The sequence below is a fragment of the Cajanus cajan genome, chromosome 4 (genome assembly GCF_000230855.2).
Source record: "Cajanus cajan strain Asha chromosome 4, NIPB_CcT2T_4, whole genome shotgun sequence".
NCBI classification, from domain to species: Eukaryota; Viridiplantae; Streptophyta; class Magnoliopsida; order Fabales; family Fabaceae; genus Cajanus; species Cajanus cajan.
In genome coordinates, this window is record NC_138520.1 from 69,350,662 (window position 1) to 69,369,758 (window position 19,097).

Consider the following 19,097-nt stretch of genomic DNA (forward strand, 5'->3'; position numbering starts at 1 on the left):
TTACTAAAAATAAATTAAACATGTTGAGTGATTGGTGTAAATTCAATTCTTTTATATTTAGTACGTGTGGGTGTTTTTAACAGTATAGAAACATGAGATGGAGGTGTAAATAAATCATATGATATTTAATTACTAAAATGGAAAATAATAAAATCATGCATAAATAGCAATAACAAGTAAATAGATTAAAATATTTTTCTCATGTTATAAAACAATTAATATAATATTTACTCTTCTCTTTTTTCCTACAGAACATACACAATTACAGTTTATGAGAAATGTTAATGTTAATGAATTTACCTTACTTTGCATTTAAAAAACCTTAATTTATAACGATATATATAGAAAATAACTTTCTTTCGTTTCAAGAAATTAAAAATTAATTTATGCTTATTTAATCAGAGAATTGATTCCTTCACTATAATCAGCTTAAGTGAAAATCTACTTCAAAGAACTCTTTCTTTTTATCTTTAATATTAAAAACTAATCTATGCTTCTTTATTTTGTCTCTAGCAAAACTCGATTATTCTGCTTAACTATAATTTTAAACCCTCGAGTCAGCCTTAAATAAGTTTGAAATGTTTTACATAAAAATCCTAAGTCTTTGCCTCTTGTCTTCGGCTTCCTGTATTTTTTTTTATTTTTTTACAAAAAAATTTAGATTAAGGCAAGATTTGAAGTTATATAAGGTCAAAACCAACCACTAATCTCCTTAAATGAATTTAGAATCTTTTGGCATCTCAAACTATTTAACACATATTTGATTAATCAAAAAAATATTTATGCTAACTCTCTAACAGAGCAATTTAAAAAATTGACTGTTAGGAAGAAAATAGTTACATCATTACTGTAAAATATTCTAGCTACCATCAGAGAGTTATAAGAAGCAACAAAGAAGATAGAGATAACATCCGTATTTTTTATTGTTGTCTCTAAAGATTAAAGGGATACAAATTTATATGTTAATAACTACTAAAAATGATCTTATAAATGTCATGAAATATTAAATAATATTAAAATTAAATATAATAATATTCTAATATTTTAAGACTATCTTACGAAGTCTTTATACTATTTAATTTTTGCCCATCCTACAATGACTATTTTTCCAAATTTAATCTTTATTGAACATGTACTTACTATAAAAGAATTTTAGCACGTTAAGGGCATAATACATTCAGTGAGTGTTCAGGTTGTAATAGAACCAAAGAGAATTGGAGTTGCCACTCCTCTGGCCAGTTCAGGAAATAAGAAGCAAAACTATATACATCTCACAACTCACCACCATAGAATTTTCAGCCACTGATAGGGGCAGTGAGAAAACAAAAGGGGAAGGGGTTACACAGGTTCATAATCTTGATATCTAATACCATGACAACTGATGGAAAAAAAAAAAAAAAAAAAAAAAAGAAGAAATTTTCAGCAGATAAACTTGATATCTCAAAACTGGAGTATCACTTTATCTAATAACTTTCATGATCGAAAAAACAATTTTCAGAACAGTTCAAGTCTTCATTGCATTGCATATATCAAAATGGCTATAAAATAATACATTGCATAGATAATAGGTGTGTGCTTCCTTAGAGGCATTCCTCTCACAAAGCTTCAAGAGAAAAAAATAAGAAGGAAAAATGAAATACTAAAACTAACTTATATACAAGTTAATTTGTAATTTTTTTGGAGAAATTATATGAAAGAACTTCTACAAATTAACTCATGCATAAATTAATTTTATTTAATGAAAAAACTTATTTTCTTTTTCCTTCCTAATTTTTCTTTCTAAAAGTGTTTCCAAAGAAATTTATCAAAACAGACCTTAGTTTCTACACTAGCTTATCTGGTGGTGACTAGTGGCAAAGTCTCTTAAAACAAGCTCCACCTCTTCCACCACCCCTAGCTTTCGGAACCACTTCGCTAGTACTCCAGAAGCTTCTTCCCCAACCATAATGCCATCTCTCTCCAAATCTATTAGAAATTCCAATGCTGAATTTATCTTGCCCTCATTCTCATAAGCAACCAATACAGAAGCAATGCATTTATCAGTAGGCTTGATACCTACTCTTCTCATATTTTCAAATGCAGTGAGAGCCTCCTGACTCTGCCCAGCCATAGCATAAGCATTAACAACCAAACTACACATCTTATCATCTGGGGTGATACCAGTCAGCTGAATTGCATCAAACACCCTCTGTGCACCTTCAGCATTACCAATCATAGAGAAGGCTCTAAGCAGTGCTTTGTAAACCTCGCTTCCTGCGCATATTTCTCGTGCCTCCATTTCATGAAGTAAATTCTCTCCTTCTTCAGGCATTCCAGCTCTGATGTAGGCCATGATCATTGAGCCATATGATCTTTTATCCAAAGGCTCGCCGAGCAATTTGATCTCTTCAAAGTACTCCTTGGCCCTGTCATGATGGCCAGCCTTGCTGTACATGTGAACCATGGTAGTCAGAATTACTTGATCACAGAAGAAGCCCCTTTGCTTCATGAGTGTGAGAAAATTTTCAGCATCTTCCAGAAGATTGTGCTTGCCATAATAATGGATTATCTTTGTGTAGTCACGAATACTGGCTTCAAAGGATTCTTCTAGAAGGGCATGTTTTGCCACCTACAAATGTGAACAAATCCATAGATTAATTTCAGACTGTAACAAATAAAAGAAATAGAATGTTTCACTCAGAATGCAAACAACGTAAGTTGCATAGATTCAGGTAACCAAATTACCACCTACCATGAAAAATATTTGATTAAAGATTTGTTTGGATAAATTTCTTAAGAAGCACTTATAGGAGAAAAGAATAAGAAAAAATATCAAAATAAACTTTTCTATAAACTAAAACTAATTTATATGCAAGTTAAAAACAAAATTTTAGAGAAGTTAATAGAAGAAGAAAAAATTCTAGAAATTAGTTTATGCATAAGCTAATTTTAGTTATGAAAAAATTTATCTTATTTTTTCTTTAAATTTATATCTCCCAGAAGTGTATTTGGAGAAATTTATCTAAATAAACCTCAATCTTGCATCTTTGTATGAGACTTCACATTTGAAACCAACAAAATCATTGGGGTAAATACAACACTACCATATACTATTTGGATTAGTTTGCATAGGTTCAAACCTCATAAGCCACAGCCACTATTGTATCAGGCAAACAGAAAATGTGAAATACCTCAAGGTAAACAGGATGACCCGTTGTTCTCAACTCTTTCAAAACTGAAAGCCAGTCTGCTCTAGTAGGCTTCATTATCCTCACCCATGATTCCAAAAGATCATATATGCTCCCCTTTTCAGCAGAAAAACATATAATCTGTCTCATCAAGGCTTTGCATCGATTCGCCATCCTGAAAGGAAGTTCAGATATGGCCTGCTTTTGTTCTTTTGTGATATCATTGCCAACCTCAATCCACCTAAACCCTCTTTCATTTTCCTCTTTCACTTCTTTAACAAATTCTTCAATACCAACACTGACTAGTACTGAATCAAAACGGTGTTCGCCGAAACCAAAATAAACTGGTTTTTTGGTAGCATCATTGGTTATTGAGTATTTCGGGTAGTAAAAGTTGCACAGTTTGGTATAGCAATAGGTGCCCATCATTGATAAAAAAACATAAGAAGTTGAAGTATCTAAGACATAAATCAGAAGAATCAATCACAACAAGCAAGCATGAAAGTAAATTACCGATTCGCGGTTCTGTCACAAAAGAAGCTCGAAAACCTCGTACTGCTGGAGTTGAAACGAACGAAAACCAATAGAAAAACCAAATGTTGTTTCACTCCCTCGTGCACTCGAATTGGAGCATCCTCAAAGTGAAATTGGGCAGTGGTTACTCTTATCGTTGGAACTAGATATACGAAAAGACATAGTTGCCCTCAACAAAATCTAATTGAAGAGGGCAAATAAGTAAATTCGCATACACGCTCGAAGCCTATCGCGGAACGGAACCGTAATCTTCTTCACTCCAACACTATCTCACTTGCTGGCATTAGCATAACATGATTTAGATCCCGAAAACGTGACTCGCTCTCATCGCAACTCACCGAGTCAACTCGCCGCCATTGTTGGTGGAGCAAGATCCTAGGCGTGTCACTGAGACGCGACTCGTCCTTAACTCGGGAATGGCTTCTTCGGAAGCCGATTCCCGTCTGAAGCAGGTGCTCGTTCCCGCGCTCGAGAAAATCATCAAGAACGCGTCGTGGCGAAAACACGCGAAGCTCGCGCATGAGTGCAAGTCCGTCATCGAAACCCTGACCTCGTCGCCGAAGCCGCAGTCGCCGGCGGCCTCCGACGACGCCGCCGAGCCAGAGGCCTCGGTCCCCGGCCCGATCCACGACGGCGGCCCCGTGGAGTACACGCTCGCCGAGTCGGAGTCGATCCTCCGCCCGCTCATCGCCGCCGCAGCCTCCGGCGTCGTGAAGATCGCGGATCCCGCCGTGGACGCCGTGCAGCGACTCATCGCGCACGGCTTCCTCCGCGGCGAGGCGGACTCCGGCGGCGGCGCGCCCGAGGCGAAGCTGCTCGCGAGCCTGATCGAGGCGGTGTGCAAGTGCCACGACTTCGGCGACGACGCCGTCGAATTGCTCGTGCTGAAGACGCTCTTATCCGCGGTGACCTCGATTTCGCTGCGAATTCACGGTGATTGCTTGCTCTTGATTGTGAGAACTTGTTATGATATATACCTAGGGAGTAAAAATGTGGTGAATCAGACGACGGCGAAAGCGTCGTTGATTCAGATGTTAGTGATTGTGTTTAGGAGGATGGAGGCGGATTCGTCCACGGTTCCGGTTCAGCCTATTGTTGTGGCTGAATTGATGGAGCCTTTGGAGAAATCTGATGTGGATAATTCCATGACGCAGTCTGTGCAGGGTTTTATCACCAGGATTGTGCAGGACATTGATGGAGTTTTGAATCCGGTGTCGCCATCGTCGGCATTGAGCGGCCACGACGGCGCATTTGAGACCACCACATCGACGGTGGAGGCCGCGAATCCGGCGGATTTGTTGGATTCCACTGACAAGGACATGTTGGATGCCAAGTATTGGGAGATCAGTATGTATAAGACAGCGTTGGAGGGTAGGAAAGGGGAGCTGGTGGATGGGGAGCTGGTTGAGAGGGACGATGATTTGGAGATTCAGATCGGGAATAAGCTCAGGAGAGATGCTTTTTTGGTGTTCAGAGCTCTTTGTAAGTTGTCCATGAAGACGCCACCAAAGGAGGCGTCCGCTGACCCGCAGTTGATGAAGGGGAAGATTGTGGCGTTGGAGTTGTTGAAGATCTTGCTGGAGAATGCTGGAGCTGTCTTCAGGACTAGTGATAGGTAAAATTTAGGCTGTTCGTTGTCATATTGCTTTCTATTTTGGGATTTAGTTTTACTTTTAAGTTGCCAGCATGTTTGATCAGTCAGGGTGAGGACATGTCTTGGTTTGATTATGGTGATAGACAACATGAGGTATAGTTCTGTGTTAAACGTGGTACCAGAAAGTGGTAGTGTGACTACATTTTGTTAAAGTTCTGTTGAGGTCGATGACTCAAATTTTGCCTTTTCACGTTATGTCATTTGGGTTGTTATCTTGAAGATGAAATTATGGAGGATTTTGGGAGAGTTGTGATGTTTATGATGTAAGATATAGATAATCTAAAGAGAAGCATGTGAATGTCATTCTGTTATACTGCTAAATTAGGCTCCACGTGTGCTGAATATTTTGTGAAGTATGAGTTTGCTTTGGTTCCATGAATTCTTTTAAGCTGAATATTTTATGATTTCTACTTGAATAGAGAATCTCTGTTGAGTGAAAATAGAATTTCACATTGCTAGGTATTTCAACTTCTTTTGAAGGTTTTTGTTTTGGTCCTCTATAATTGGTAATTTTTGCCCAATGGAATATTTGAAAGTAATATGGTGCTTATATGTGTAGTGTAACAGTTCAATTGTTGTTGTCATCTCAAGATCCCAGTGCAAGCTATATGTGTTCATTAGATTATAAGTTATTGGCTGAATGTTTGGCAGCTGTCTTTTCAATTTTGGGTAACTCCAGGATGCTGCCGTAAAATGTTTATTTCGTTGTTCATCACCCTACTGTATGTACCTTTTGAAACAAGAAATTAGCAGTCTGTGTTTTGCAAAGATTTAAGGTATGCTCAATTTGTGTGTTTCAACAACCATCACAAATGCCTTACCACTAGGTGGGGTAGGCTATGTGGATCCAGTGATTCTGTTATGGTATATCAAAAATCAGGCCTTTAAAGAGACAATTCAAGATCTAAAGTCCTTTTTAATGCTTTCACTTAGAGCTTTTCGTGGTCTTTCTCCATTTGATCCAACCCATTTTAGGGCCCATTGGGTAAACTTATCTAGAAACACTTCTAGGAAGGAAAAAATAGGAAGAAAAATGAAATAAACTTATCCGTAAGCTAAAATTAACTTATACATGAGCTAATTTTGTAGAAGCTCTCTCCTATTAGCTTCTTTAAAATCTTATTTTTAATTCATGAAAAGCTAGCTTTAGCTTATGGAGAAACTCATTTCAATTTTTCTTCTTATTTTTCTCTCTTAGAAGTGCTTTTGGAAAAGTTTATCTAAACAGGCCCTTACTAGGTTTCTATTCGTCTTCAGCTTACATGACCAAATCATCTTATGTGCAATTCTAACAAGATTGTCTCGAGTTGGAAGTCTGTTAAGGAAGACTTGCCAAGTGATAGCTGCTGCCGTGGGTGGAGCCTGGAATTTCCATAACTGTGAGAAAAGACTACTTTTTGATAGCTCCAAGTGCTTGCAACTTATTGCTCTATTTGCTGAACTGACGGAGTATAACCCTGAATTTTTCTCCTGCCACACCCATTTATCCGGACCTGTATTCCTAGGCTTACCATTTTGGAGAAGTTGATTAATGTGATTTACCATATCCACTTTCCATTCAAACCACCTTCTCCTCCACTTCAAATCCCAACCCCATTCTTTTCCATCCCATTTCCCCATGTCAGCAATAAATGCATTTTGCTATTCAGAATTCAAAAAGAGTCTATGTTTTGTTTTGGCTAGACACTCCTCACCCCCCACCCCCAATTACCAAACCAAAATCTAGCCCTTCTCCCATCCCCTACCTCCCAAGAGCACACCTTGTCAAACCATCTATATCTACTCTCCTCCACATACTCTTCTTAAGTCCCTCCACCATAAAGAGAAAAGGTTGCTCCTCTCCTCCACAATAAGACCTTCTCAACCACCATACTTAGATCAAAGAATATCTCCCCACAAAGCTCCCCTATGATGAAATAATCCCCATCTCCATTTAGTTAGGAGGAGGGCATCATTAAACACATTAATACCTCTAATTCCCAACCCCCTTTAGTTCTTAGGCCTACAAATCCTCTGCCAACTCACCCACGAAATCTTCCTTTCACTTTTCTTACTTCCCCACCAGAAACCCCTTTGGATACTTTTGATATTTCTTGTCACTTTTTCCAGCATATTAAAAAAGGATAAGAACATGTGCAAAGATGAGAGAACCGAGTTTATAAGACAAATCCTCCCCACCAAAGATAGCTCTCTCTGACTCCATCTTGCTAGTTTTTTTTGAAAACTTTTGAATGATTAGCTTCCATGTGTCCTCACGCCTCAAATATGCACCAATCAGGATACCTAAATACACAAAAGGTAATGAAAAGGCTTATAATTAAGGAACACAGCATATGTCCCCAACTCACGTCTTCCAAACCCATACCCCCAAAGCTGCTTTTGAAAAAATTTACTTTTAGTTGAGATACCAGCTCAAAGCACCTCATAATACTCTTCACCTCAATTTTTAAAGAAGCTTTGCCCACAAAAAGTAGTGTCATCGCTGCAATAAGTTCACCTCAACTTTGTACTTCCCAACTGTAAAATCAGAAAATAATATTTTCTTTACTGCTTTTCTCATAAGCCCACTTGGACCCTCTGCAACTATGATGAACGAAAAGGGTGCCAAGGGGTCTCCTTGGTGAAGACCGGGCTGCTGTTGTGAAAGTGCTGGTGCAAGTGAAACCTAAATTCCTATGGCAAATGATTCAGAACGCAGATGGAGGAGTATTGGGAGGATGGTGGCAGCAAGAGGGAATTAGGGTTGCACTTGCACCTGCACTTTCACTACAGCAGCGGCACTTAACTAACACTTAGCAGAGAAGCTCATGGTCCTAGGGCTTAAGGGGAATTGGGCCCAAATATTTTTCTCTTTTTCTCCTTTTCTGGTTTAAGCTTATGGGCCTGTTGTAAATTTATGGAACTAGTGGGGAATCACTGTAACATTATGTAAGATTTTAACTGTGGTTTATTTGTTTTATGACTTAAAATTAAAACAAACTCAGTTATGAGTTATGACTGTTGCTGTGTATATGAAAAAACAGCGTCCTTCTCAGTCAAGATACATATCTGCATTGTTGCTTGGCAAAGGCTGCTGGCTGTTCCATGCAAAGAAAAGTAGAAACTGAGAACACAGGAGAATAATTGCGGAATAATAGAGGCAGAGTACTTTCTACTTAGGCAGATTTTTGTGTGTGCTTTCACAAGTAAATGTGAAACATGCTAGTGAACTGTGTTCTTCTTCTTACTACTGTTGATAACTATCAAATATGGCACAAAATCAATCATGTAGTAGATGTATAGGATCTGTATTCCAAATTATCCAAACTCATGCATGAAATTGTAGTTGTAGTTGATGATGTATTTTTTTTTTTTTCCCTTCTGCAATAATCGGTGCTAAGTTATGGCATCCAATTTTATAGTATCTTATGCAATGTCCACAGGCTTTAACTTGGCCATGCTAGTCATGTGCATTAGCAAAGTCTTCCTATTTCATGCTATCAGTTAGTTGATTTAGTGTTGGAATGAATGCATAAAAGGATAAATTCAATCTTACCCTCTATCAGCATGAGTTTAGTTTTTTAGTTGTGGTATATACTACTTAAAAATCCCCTTTTGTCCTCATACTTTGTGATTCATAAGGGAATTAGAGTAACCAATCAAATCACATAAAATATTGTCCATGAATTGCAAGAGATTAATGTTGTGCTGTTATATTATTTTGGGCATGATGGATTGTTACTGTGTTGTGATTTTAATTCCTTTAATATTGTCTCTGAAATTTTGTCACTATCTTTATTTTTTTCAATTTGAACTTCTTTTAAGTTTTCATTAATGAAATGTGACAGTATGTTTTCTGTCTTTTAGGCACAACTGGACACTTTTTTTCCTTGTATTTATCATGTAACCTTCTGGGATGATAAAAAAAACACTACTGATGGTTGCATTGGCTGTGGTGAAGCAGGTTTTTGGGTGCCATCAAGCAGTACTTATGTTTATCGTTGTTGAAGAACAGTGCCTCAACTCTTCTCATCGTTTTTCAGCTATCTTGCTCCATCTTCATTAGTCTGGTATCAAGATTTAGAGCTGGATTGAAAGCGGAAATTGGAGTATTTTTCCCCATGATTGTTCTCAGGGTTCTAGAAAATGTTGCTCAACCTAATTTTCAGCAAAAGATGATAGTGCTTCGTTTTCTAGAGAAGCTTTGTGATGATTCACAGATATTGGTGGACATTTTTATCAATTATGACTGTGATGTCAATTCATCAAACATATTTGAGAGGTCTGCTATTTTTTGTTTGTTTTATTTTGTATACTCTATGAATAATTTATTTTATATTTATAATATGGATCCCCAGTCTATTATCATTTAATTTTCTTGGATTGATTTTGTACTCCATTTGTGCTGGTCCGGATGTGGTTGCCTTGATTGTTCACTCAATTTACCCTATACTTATATTTAATCGTTATGTTCCTCTCAGGATGGTCAATGGACTTCTTAAAACTGCCCAAGGTGTCTCTCCGGGTGCAAATACCACAGTTTTGCCACCTCAAGAGGAAACACTAAAACTTGAAGCCATGAAGTGTTTGGTTGCTGTTTTAAAATCAATGGGAGACTGGATGAACAAACAATTACGTATTCCAGACCCTCATTCAGGCAAGAAAGTTGAAGCAGTTGATAATGGCCATGAAGCTGGAGGTCTTCCCATGGCAAATGGAAATGGAGAAGAACCAGTTGAAGGATCAGACACTCATTCTGAAATCTCCAATGAAGCATCTGAGGTTTCAACTATTGAGCAACGCCGGGCTTATAAACTGAAACTTCAGGTAAGCAAATGCATAAATTTTGGAATAGCAAGCAGATCTCTGCTATTTCTTCAACTTGACATCTAGGAAGCTAATGCTAAGTTTATGGCAGGAAGGTATATCACTTTTTAACAGAAAGCCAAAGAAAGGAATTGAATTCCTCATCAATGCCAACAAAGTGGGTAATTCACCTGAGGAAATAGCTGCTTTTCTTAAAGATGCATCTGGGTTGGACAAGACTTTGATTGGTGATTATCTTGGAGAAAGGGAAGAATTATCCTTGAAAGTAATGCATGCGTATGTGGATTCTTTTGACTTTCAAGGGATGGAGTTTGATGAGGCAATCAGGGCCTTTCTTCAAGGCTTTAGACTGCCTGGTGAGGCACAGAAAATTGATCGAATCATGGAGAAGTTTGCAGAACGATATTGCAAATGTAATCCAAAAGTCTTTTCTAGTGCTGATACAGCATATGTTCTTGCATATTCTGTGATACTGCTTAATACTGATGCTCACAATCCTATGGTGAAAAACAAGGTGTGCTTTGTTAATTCTAGAAGTTGATCTACATATGATTATGATAGATGTGATGAGATTCTTTTTGTTTGCTGAGTTATGCAGATGTCGGCTGAAGATTTCATAAAAAATAATCGTGGCATAGATGATGGAAAAGATGTACCAGAGGAATACTTAAGGTCTTTGTATGAACGAATATCTAGAAATGAGATCAAAATGAAAGAAGTTGATCTAGAAACCCAGCAAAAGCAAGCTGTGAACTCTAATAGAATTTTAGGCTTGGATAGTATATTAAATATTGTGATCCCAAAGCGTGGGGAGGACATTAATATGGGGACCAGCGATGATCTAATCCGACATATGCAAGAACAATTCAAAGAAAAAGCTCGCAAAACCGAGTATGTTCTCCAATATTTTCCCATTATGGTCGAAAGATTCTTTTTAGTCAAATTTCTTTTCTCAAGTCATGAATTAACCTTGATCTTTTTTGGCATGAAGAAAGTTCTGTTGCCACTGTTCACTCATCTTTTGGCTCTTCATGGATCACACACCATTTTTACTAGTATATTAGTTGCTTTACATGGTCTGTGTCAATTGGAAGTGTGAATCTGAAATGTTCACAGTATTGTGTTCTTATATTTATTTTTTCAGATCTATCCTCACTTGGTCGGAATTTAGTTGATTTATTCTATTTTTCTTTTGTGTGGGTGATTAATATCTGTTGTGTGGGTGATTAATGTTTATTTGCTTGCAATTTGTAGGTCAGTGTATTATGCAGCAACTGATGTCGTTATCCTCAGATTCATGATTGAGGTGTGCTGGGCACCAATGTTGGCTGCCTTCAGTGTTCCTCTTGATCAAAGTGATGATGAAGTTATAATAGCACTGTGTCTTGAAGGCTTCCGTTATGCTATTCATGTTACTTCTGTAATGTCCATGAAGACTCACAGAGATGCTTTTGTTACTTCATTAGCAAAGTTTACTTCTCTGCATTCTCCTGCTGATATTAAGCAGAAAAACATAGATGCAATCAAGGTTGGTAAATTTTAATCCTTTTTAGCTGGCTTATGAATAGCTCCAAATTGAGGGGTAATTAGTGGTTTTAGTTTTTCTTTTAATTATAAATTGTGTCATTTACTATTTTATCTTAGTTATTTGAAAAAGTTTAGAAGGGTTATACCTGTATTTAAATTTTACACTGAGAGTGGGAACCTGTAATACCTTCCCTTTCTTCCCTCTTAATTATCTAAACACAGGAAAGGCAACAACCAAACATAGTCAAGTGGTATTCCTTAAATGTTTCTTTTCATGTTTTGCACAACTCTATCCTGAAAAATTATTCTTAATTGCTCCTGATTTGATGTAAAGTCATTTTTATTGGTCTGACACTTTAATGCTATAAGGGCTTGTTTTAAATCTCTTTAGAAAAACTTTTCTTTAATGCACTCTGCTCTAGAACCTGTTTTGAAGAACTTGTTAATTGTCACATTGTTGTACAGTTTGCACAAAAGTGCTTTCAGCAGCAAGTTTTATGCACACCACTTTCACATAGTTTAAGTTTTGGTTGCAAAATGGATCCGGCTTGATGATTCAGACCTATCTAAAGCTTAATTCTCTGCAAGTTTTTTCTCCACTAAATGCATAATTGCATATTACTTAAAAAAAGGCTGTCCTTTTTGTTAGTGAGATCACAAAACATGTCTGCTGCAACTTTAATAATTTCCAAATTAATGGAATGTGTTTGGAAGTTTTCCTGCCTGAAGTGGGGAAACAATATTTGAAGATAATTATACTTAATTGCAATATACACTTGGGATGAATTATATAATATCCCAAAGAAAATGTTAAACTCTTGTGGATTTGATTTTCAGTTTTGCACATGAATTGTTGATAGGTGATTGTTACTATTGCTGATGAGGATGGGAATTACTTGCAAGAAGCTTGGGAGCATATCTTGACCTGTGTTTCCAGATTTGAACATCTACATCTTCTAGGAGAGGGGGCCCCACCAGATGCCACATTCTTTGCTTTTCCTCAAAATGATTCTGATAAATCAAAACAAGCAAAATCAACTATTCTTCCCGTTCTGAAGAAGAAGGGACCTGGGAGGATGCAATATGCAGCTGCCACAGTGATGCGGGGTTCATATGATAGCACTGGAATCGGCAGTAATACTTCTGGAGCTGTCACATCAGAGCAGGTGAACAATCTTGTTTCTAATTTGAACATGTTGGAACAAGTTGGAAGCTCGGAAATGAATCGCATATTCACTCGGAGTCAGAAGCTGAACAGTGAGGGCATAATAGATTTTGTCAAGGCTTTATGCAAAGTCTCCATGGAGGAACTGAGATCTCCATCTGATCCACGAGTGTTCAGCCTTACAAAGATAGTCGAGATTGCGTATGTTTTATCTTCCTACAATTGAGTGATATTTCCTTGCTTCCCTCTGAATTTTATTTTCCCCTGAGGCTCTTGGTGTTTCTAAGTTGTTGGGGTTAGTATAAATAAACAACAAATTTAATGGTATTTTTGGAATCTTGATCTTCTTAGCTATTGCAATGTCCTTTGCTGGTTATAAGCCAAGAACTTTATTGCCCTGGTTGCTTGTTCTCATTTGACACATTACCTCTTTTAATTCCTCAAATCTCATGCAAAATCCTTTGTAGGTTGGTAAAATTCATCATTTGAACCAGCTTCCTGTTCAATTCTTGTAAGTAAATTTCAGGTTTGCATGTGAAGAGACTAATGTTCCACAATGAAACAATACCGTTAGTGTTTAACTTCATTGATAGGGAAAGTTACAAATGCCCCTAAATATGATGTAGGGAAGATGCACTTGATCTGGAAAGAAAAAAATGGGAGTTAGGCTTATGATTGTGGTTTGTGATTGATTAATGTTTATTCACCACTGCCTTAATTATATTGTTTGACTGAGATGTTTATTCTGTAACAGGCACTATAATATGAACCGCATCAGGCTTGTGTGGTCAAGCATATGGCATGTTCTCTCAGATTTCTTTGTAACCATTGGTTGTTCCGGAAACCTTTCAATTGCAATTTTTGCAATGGATTCCTTGCGTCAGTTGTCAATGAAATTTCTAGAGAGGGAAGAATTGGCTAATTATAATTTTCAAAATGAATTTATGAAGCCTTTTGTCATTGTTATGCGGAAGAGTAGTGCTGTTGAAATTAGAGAGCTTATCATTAGATGTGTCTCTCAAATGGTTTTATCTCGTGTCAACAATGTAAAATCAGGATGGAAGAGCATGTTCATGGTAAGGCTGCTCAATTTCTGTTCCATAGAGAGCTTCAATTTGCATGGGAAAATATTTTTGTCCACTGAAGTTTTTTTTTTTAATTTCCACTTATTGCTTGTGGACTTGATTCCAGGTATTCACAACAGCAGCATATGATGACCACAAAAACATTGTACTTTTGGCTTTTGAAATTATGGAGAAGATTATTCGAGATTACTTTCCATACATCACTGAGACTGAAACCACCACCTTTACAGACTGTGTGAATTGTCTAATTGCATTCACGAATAGTAGATTTAACAAAGAGATTAGCCTAAATGCCATTGCTTTCCTTCGATTCTGTGCAACAAAACTAGCAGAAGGAGACCTTGGATCCTCATCAAGAAATAATGACAAGGAAACTTATGGAAAGATATCAACTCCTTCACCTCGAACAGGAAAAGAGGGGAAACAAGATAATGGAGAGGTGACAGACAAGGATGATCATCTCTATTTCTGGTTTCCTTTATTGGCTGGTAAGGAACATTGTATGAAATAGCTTTTAGTTTGTTACTTTGCTCAATCATTGGTGACTACTTACTGCTATCTGCCGACCTCTGTTTCAAGTTGTATGAAGCTTAGTGGGTTATATATGTGTACTTATTCAATGCCTATTTTGTGTAGGTTTGTCTGAGCTTAGCTTTGATCCAAGGTCTGAGATAAGGCAAAGCGCCTTGAAAGTCCTGTTTGAAACCTTACGCAACCACGGGCACCACTTTTCACTACCTTTATGGGAAAGAGTATTTGAATCAGTCCTATTTCCAATATTTGATTATGTTCGTCATGCTATTGATCCTTCAGGGAGTAGCTCAGAGGTCAATGAAGTAGAGACTGATGGTCAACTTGATCAAGATGCATGGCTTTATGAGACATGCACATTAGCCCTCCAATTGGTGGTAGATCTTTTTGTCAACTTTTATAACACCGTCAATCCACTTTTAAGAAAGGTGTTGATGCTCCTGGTAAACTTTATAAAGCGTCCCCATCAAAGTCTAGCTGGCATTGGTATTGCTGCATTTGTTCGTTTGATGAGTAATGCTGGGGAGCTGTTTTCTGATGAGAAGTGGTTAGAAGTGGTTTTGTCACTAAAAGAAGCAGCTAATGCAACACTCCCTAACTTTTCATTCCTTGACAGTGAAGACTCTGTGACCAGAAATCATGAACATGCTTCAATGACTGAACATGACAGGGATCCTGCTGAGTCTGGCTCACATGAAAATTTAGAAATCCTGAGGACTCAACAACTTTATGCTTATTTATCTGATGCAAAGTGCCGAGCTGCTGTTCAGCTTTTATTGATCCAGGTAGATTTATTTTTATTCCTCCAAACATTGTTAAAAGGCCTTATAGAAAGAATATGCTAAAAAAACATTTCCCAATAGTAAGAAGTATGACGAAACCATAATAAATGTTTCCCTTAAAGATGCTTTTCTTAGTATATTCACGGAAATTCCACTGCACATTATATTTACCATTATAGATTACTATTTTAGCATTACTAGTTCTCTGAAAAATAATGTCAACTCACTGAATTTGGCAGGCGGTTCTGGAGATCTATAACATGTACCGTTCTCAACTTACAGCAAAAACCATACTACTATTGTTTGAGGCTTTGCATGATGTGGCATTACATGCACACAAGATTAACAGCAATATCATTTTACGTTCAAAGTTACTCGAGTTTGGCTCTGTGACCCAAATGCAAGACCCTCCACTGCTACGCCTGGAGAATGAGTCCTACCAAATATGCCTCACATTTTTACAGAACCTTGTTGTGGACAAGCCTCCTAGTTACGATGAGGTTGAGGTCGAGACACGTCTTGTTCAGCTCTGTCAGGAGGTCTTGGAGTTTTATGTTGAAGTTGCAGGTTCTGGAAGAATATCTGAATCTTCTCAAGGTAGACAGCAACATTGGTTAATTCCTCTAGGCACTGGGAAGCGAAGAGAATTGGCTGCACGTGCGCCAATTGTTGTGGCTACACTTCAGGCTATTACTAATTTGGGAGATATATCTTTTGAGAAGAATCTGGCTCATTTTTTCCCTCTCCTCTCAAACTTGATAAGTTGCGAACATGGGTCAATTGAAGTTCAGGTAGCTCTCAGCGACATGCTTAGTTTATCAGTTGGTCCTCTTTTGCTACGATCATGTTGATTACATGGGGTAAGATTGACCCTGAATTTTGATATAGGATATTCTTCTCTAAATCTTTTTGTTCATATTTCCCTCCTTTCCTTTGCACTGGGTTACAAAATTATAGTTCCATTGTGTTTAGATTGAGTTCTATATTTTGTAGCCTAGGGTTGGTTACTAATTAGAATTGATCTACCAGGAGGTTTAATGTTGTATCTTGTATGTTTAATCATTTTATCCCCATTTTTTAAAAGAATGAGTTTTTCCACTTATAATTTCGTTTGTCAAGTTTGATAATTTTCTTGGTATATGGTAATTAATTTTCGAGTTGGGGTGAATGCGCGAGTTTTATTGGTGAAGTTGCTATTAACGAGCACCTGTAATTGGGATTTCAGCGTAGATTATTAAACATTGTTGGTGTGTGAAAAGGGAACCTGGCTGATAATTTTAATTTCATATCTAATCATAGAGAATACTAAAATGATTAATATAGAATCATATAAGTTTGTTACAGAGCAGACTATTATACATGAATTAACATGGGTTAATATTTCCCAAAAAAAAATGGGGTTGCAGGATTAGCTTGTGAGTTGAAGAAAAAAAAATTCATCACAAACTATAATGTTTTTTTTAATAAATATTTGCTTATTATAAATTTAATTAAATAATAAATATTTACAGTATATTGAATACCACTCTTTAAAATATTAGTTAATAAATATATGTTTTAAATATATTTAAATTATCTCGAATTAGGTCGATTTTCATATTACTATTTTTTAAATTTTTTTTGTTTAAATTACCTGACTAAGATTTTTTTTTCAAATTAGTACTTGACGTTAGTTTTTTCTATTAAATGATGACGTGGCAAACAGACTATCACGTCATCGCCCAACATTGTATGTCATGTCAGCACACAATAGTCACCTCATTCTCCATGTTTGAGACTTAATAAGAAATTGAAAGAGGGGTCTGGGAACAAATTGAAAAAATCTTAAAAGAAGAAGAACTCTCTCGTGGGTGAAGAAAAACTCTCTCGTGGGTTAAGAAACTGAAAGAGGGGTCTGAGTACGTTTGACTCGACCAAATTGAGGAACTTCTATATCAAATTCATCATCTAATCCAGCAGCCCTCTCCTCCTCTAAATCATCCAACCGAATATCCCTCACAGAGTCATCATCATTGTTACAGAAATTGTCCCCAACAACACCTTCATTGCCACCATCACAAACTGCAAACATTTTTACTTCCACATTGTTAGTAATTGCAAAGTTTGTCATGTCTAATGCAACACTATAACAATTAATCTCTTTGAAATCAGAAGGACCAAATTTCCACCACAGCGTAATAGAATGTTCTCCATATGCCAAGTCTTCTTTTACAATTCCCACGGCTTCAAAATAGGACTACCTATCCATATCCATATTCTTCACATGCACTGGCTTGCTGCCTCCAACATAATGCATCACGGGGTCTAACTCAAAACGATCCCCGTGATAAAGTTTCAAATTGAAACCCATTAACACAACTGCAAAGAAACCAAATCTTTGAGTCAAAAAAACCTTAGCAACAGAACAATTAAAGGCTATCAAATTGTAAATCCTAATAACATAACCAACCACTTACCTTCAACAATGACAACAACTACCTCTATTTATGGCTACAAAATCTCACCTCCACAAATTGTCATCAAAGAACGGTGCTTCAAACTTCTAACCCAAGGAACAAACAACCACATACAATGCGCATTTCCAAATTGAAGGAACACAAAAACGGAGCAGCTTCACAAAAAAGGAGAATGAAAACGAAAATCAAAATGAATTACAACTTCAATATTTTCAAAATCAAAAAGGAACAATTTTCAAACATGAGGTTGAAGATAAATGAGAGAATGGGTTTCTAAGTTCGTAAATTTCCAACATATACACGAAACTAATTTTTTAAAAAATTTACAAATCTGACGTGGCAATTTACGTGGAAAATGAGGTGGTCATTGTGTGCTGACATGGCATATAATGTTGGGCGATGACATGACAGTCCGTTTGCCACATCATCATTTAACAGAGGAAACTAATGTCAGGTACTAATTTGAAGAAAAAAAATTAGTCAGGTAATTTAAACAAAAAAAAAATTAAAAAGTAGTAATCTGAAAATCGACCTAATTCGAAGTAGTTTAAACATATTTAAACCTAAATATATTTATTTACACTTCAATGAATAAGCACGTAGGTGTTGCAAGCAAGGATGGTTAGTTGGTTGCTTGTGAAAATGATTATCAAAGTCAACGATAAAACTTTTAGAATAATGAAAAGGTTATGATTGATAAATTCAAAATATTAATTTTAATTTCGAAGTTCATAAAACCATTCATACAAATCAACCTAACCAATAATTGATAGTGACTTAAGAATAATCACGTTTTAATATGTTAACATTGAATTATGTCATATTAATAGTTAACTAATAATTTAAATAATAACTTAATGGGATACAAATATGAATTTTATCAAAAAAAATTGTGATAAAATATATAAATATAAAAAGTTGAATGACAAAATTCTCAAAGTGTAAATATAAATGACAAAAATCAAATTGAACCTACTTTAAATTAATATAATCAAATTATTCTTAGATACATTATTCAATTAAGTAATACATTTTTTTAATATATTTAAAAATATATTTAATATATTTATTAAATCAATAGTCGATATTATAATTAATTTTAGATTTTATTTTACAAAAAATTAATTTTATTATAAATCTTAATTATTAATTTTATAATCAACAATTAAGAGCGCATTTTATCTTTTAAAATACACTTTCTCACTCTAAAAGAGTGAAATTCATTATAACTAATCCAAATTAATGAACTAAAATATTAATAAGCTAAAAAATGTACTAAATGTATATAAAGCATTTAGGTAAATTATAGTATTACAAAAGTATAATGTTAAAACTAAATTAATAAATTGAAACTAAGAACAATAATAAAAATAATTGTTCATAATGTATT

The 19,097-nt window shown here is 36.1% G+C and overlaps 2 protein-coding genes across 2 annotated transcripts; one reads left to right on the forward strand and one right to left on the reverse strand.

The window, feature by feature from the left end:
* Positions 1–1,438: 1,438 nt before the first annotated feature.
* On the reverse strand, positions 1,439–3,809 carry LOC109801899 (Tetratricopeptide repeat (TPR)-like superfamily protein). Its single transcript, XM_020363063.3, has 2 exons — positions 3,171–3,809; positions 1,439–2,608 (listed from the first exon to the last, which is right to left on the reverse strand). Exons 1-2 carry the CDS (start codon positions 3,594–3,596, stop codon positions 1,829–1,831), a joined length of 1,206 nt encoding a protein of 401 aa, XP_020218652.1. The 5' UTR covers positions 3,597–3,809; the 3' UTR covers positions 1,439–1,828.
* A 151-nt stretch (positions 3,810–3,960) lies between these two features.
* LOC109801900 (brefeldin A-inhibited guanine nucleotide-exchange protein 2) lies at positions 3,961–16,356 on the forward strand. Its single transcript, XM_083072929.1, has 11 exons — positions 3,961–5,316; positions 9,299–9,616; positions 9,816–10,161; positions 10,253–10,675; positions 10,760–11,052; positions 11,416–11,689; positions 12,549–13,054; positions 13,608–13,929; positions 14,045–14,426; positions 14,575–15,254; positions 15,491–16,356. The coding sequence occupies exons 1-11, from the start codon at positions 4,118–4,120 to the stop codon at positions 16,100–16,102; spliced, it is 5,355 nt and encodes a 1,784-aa protein (XP_082929055.1). The 5' UTR covers positions 3,961–4,117; the 3' UTR covers positions 16,103–16,356.
* Positions 16,357–19,097: the final 2,741 nt, after the last annotated feature.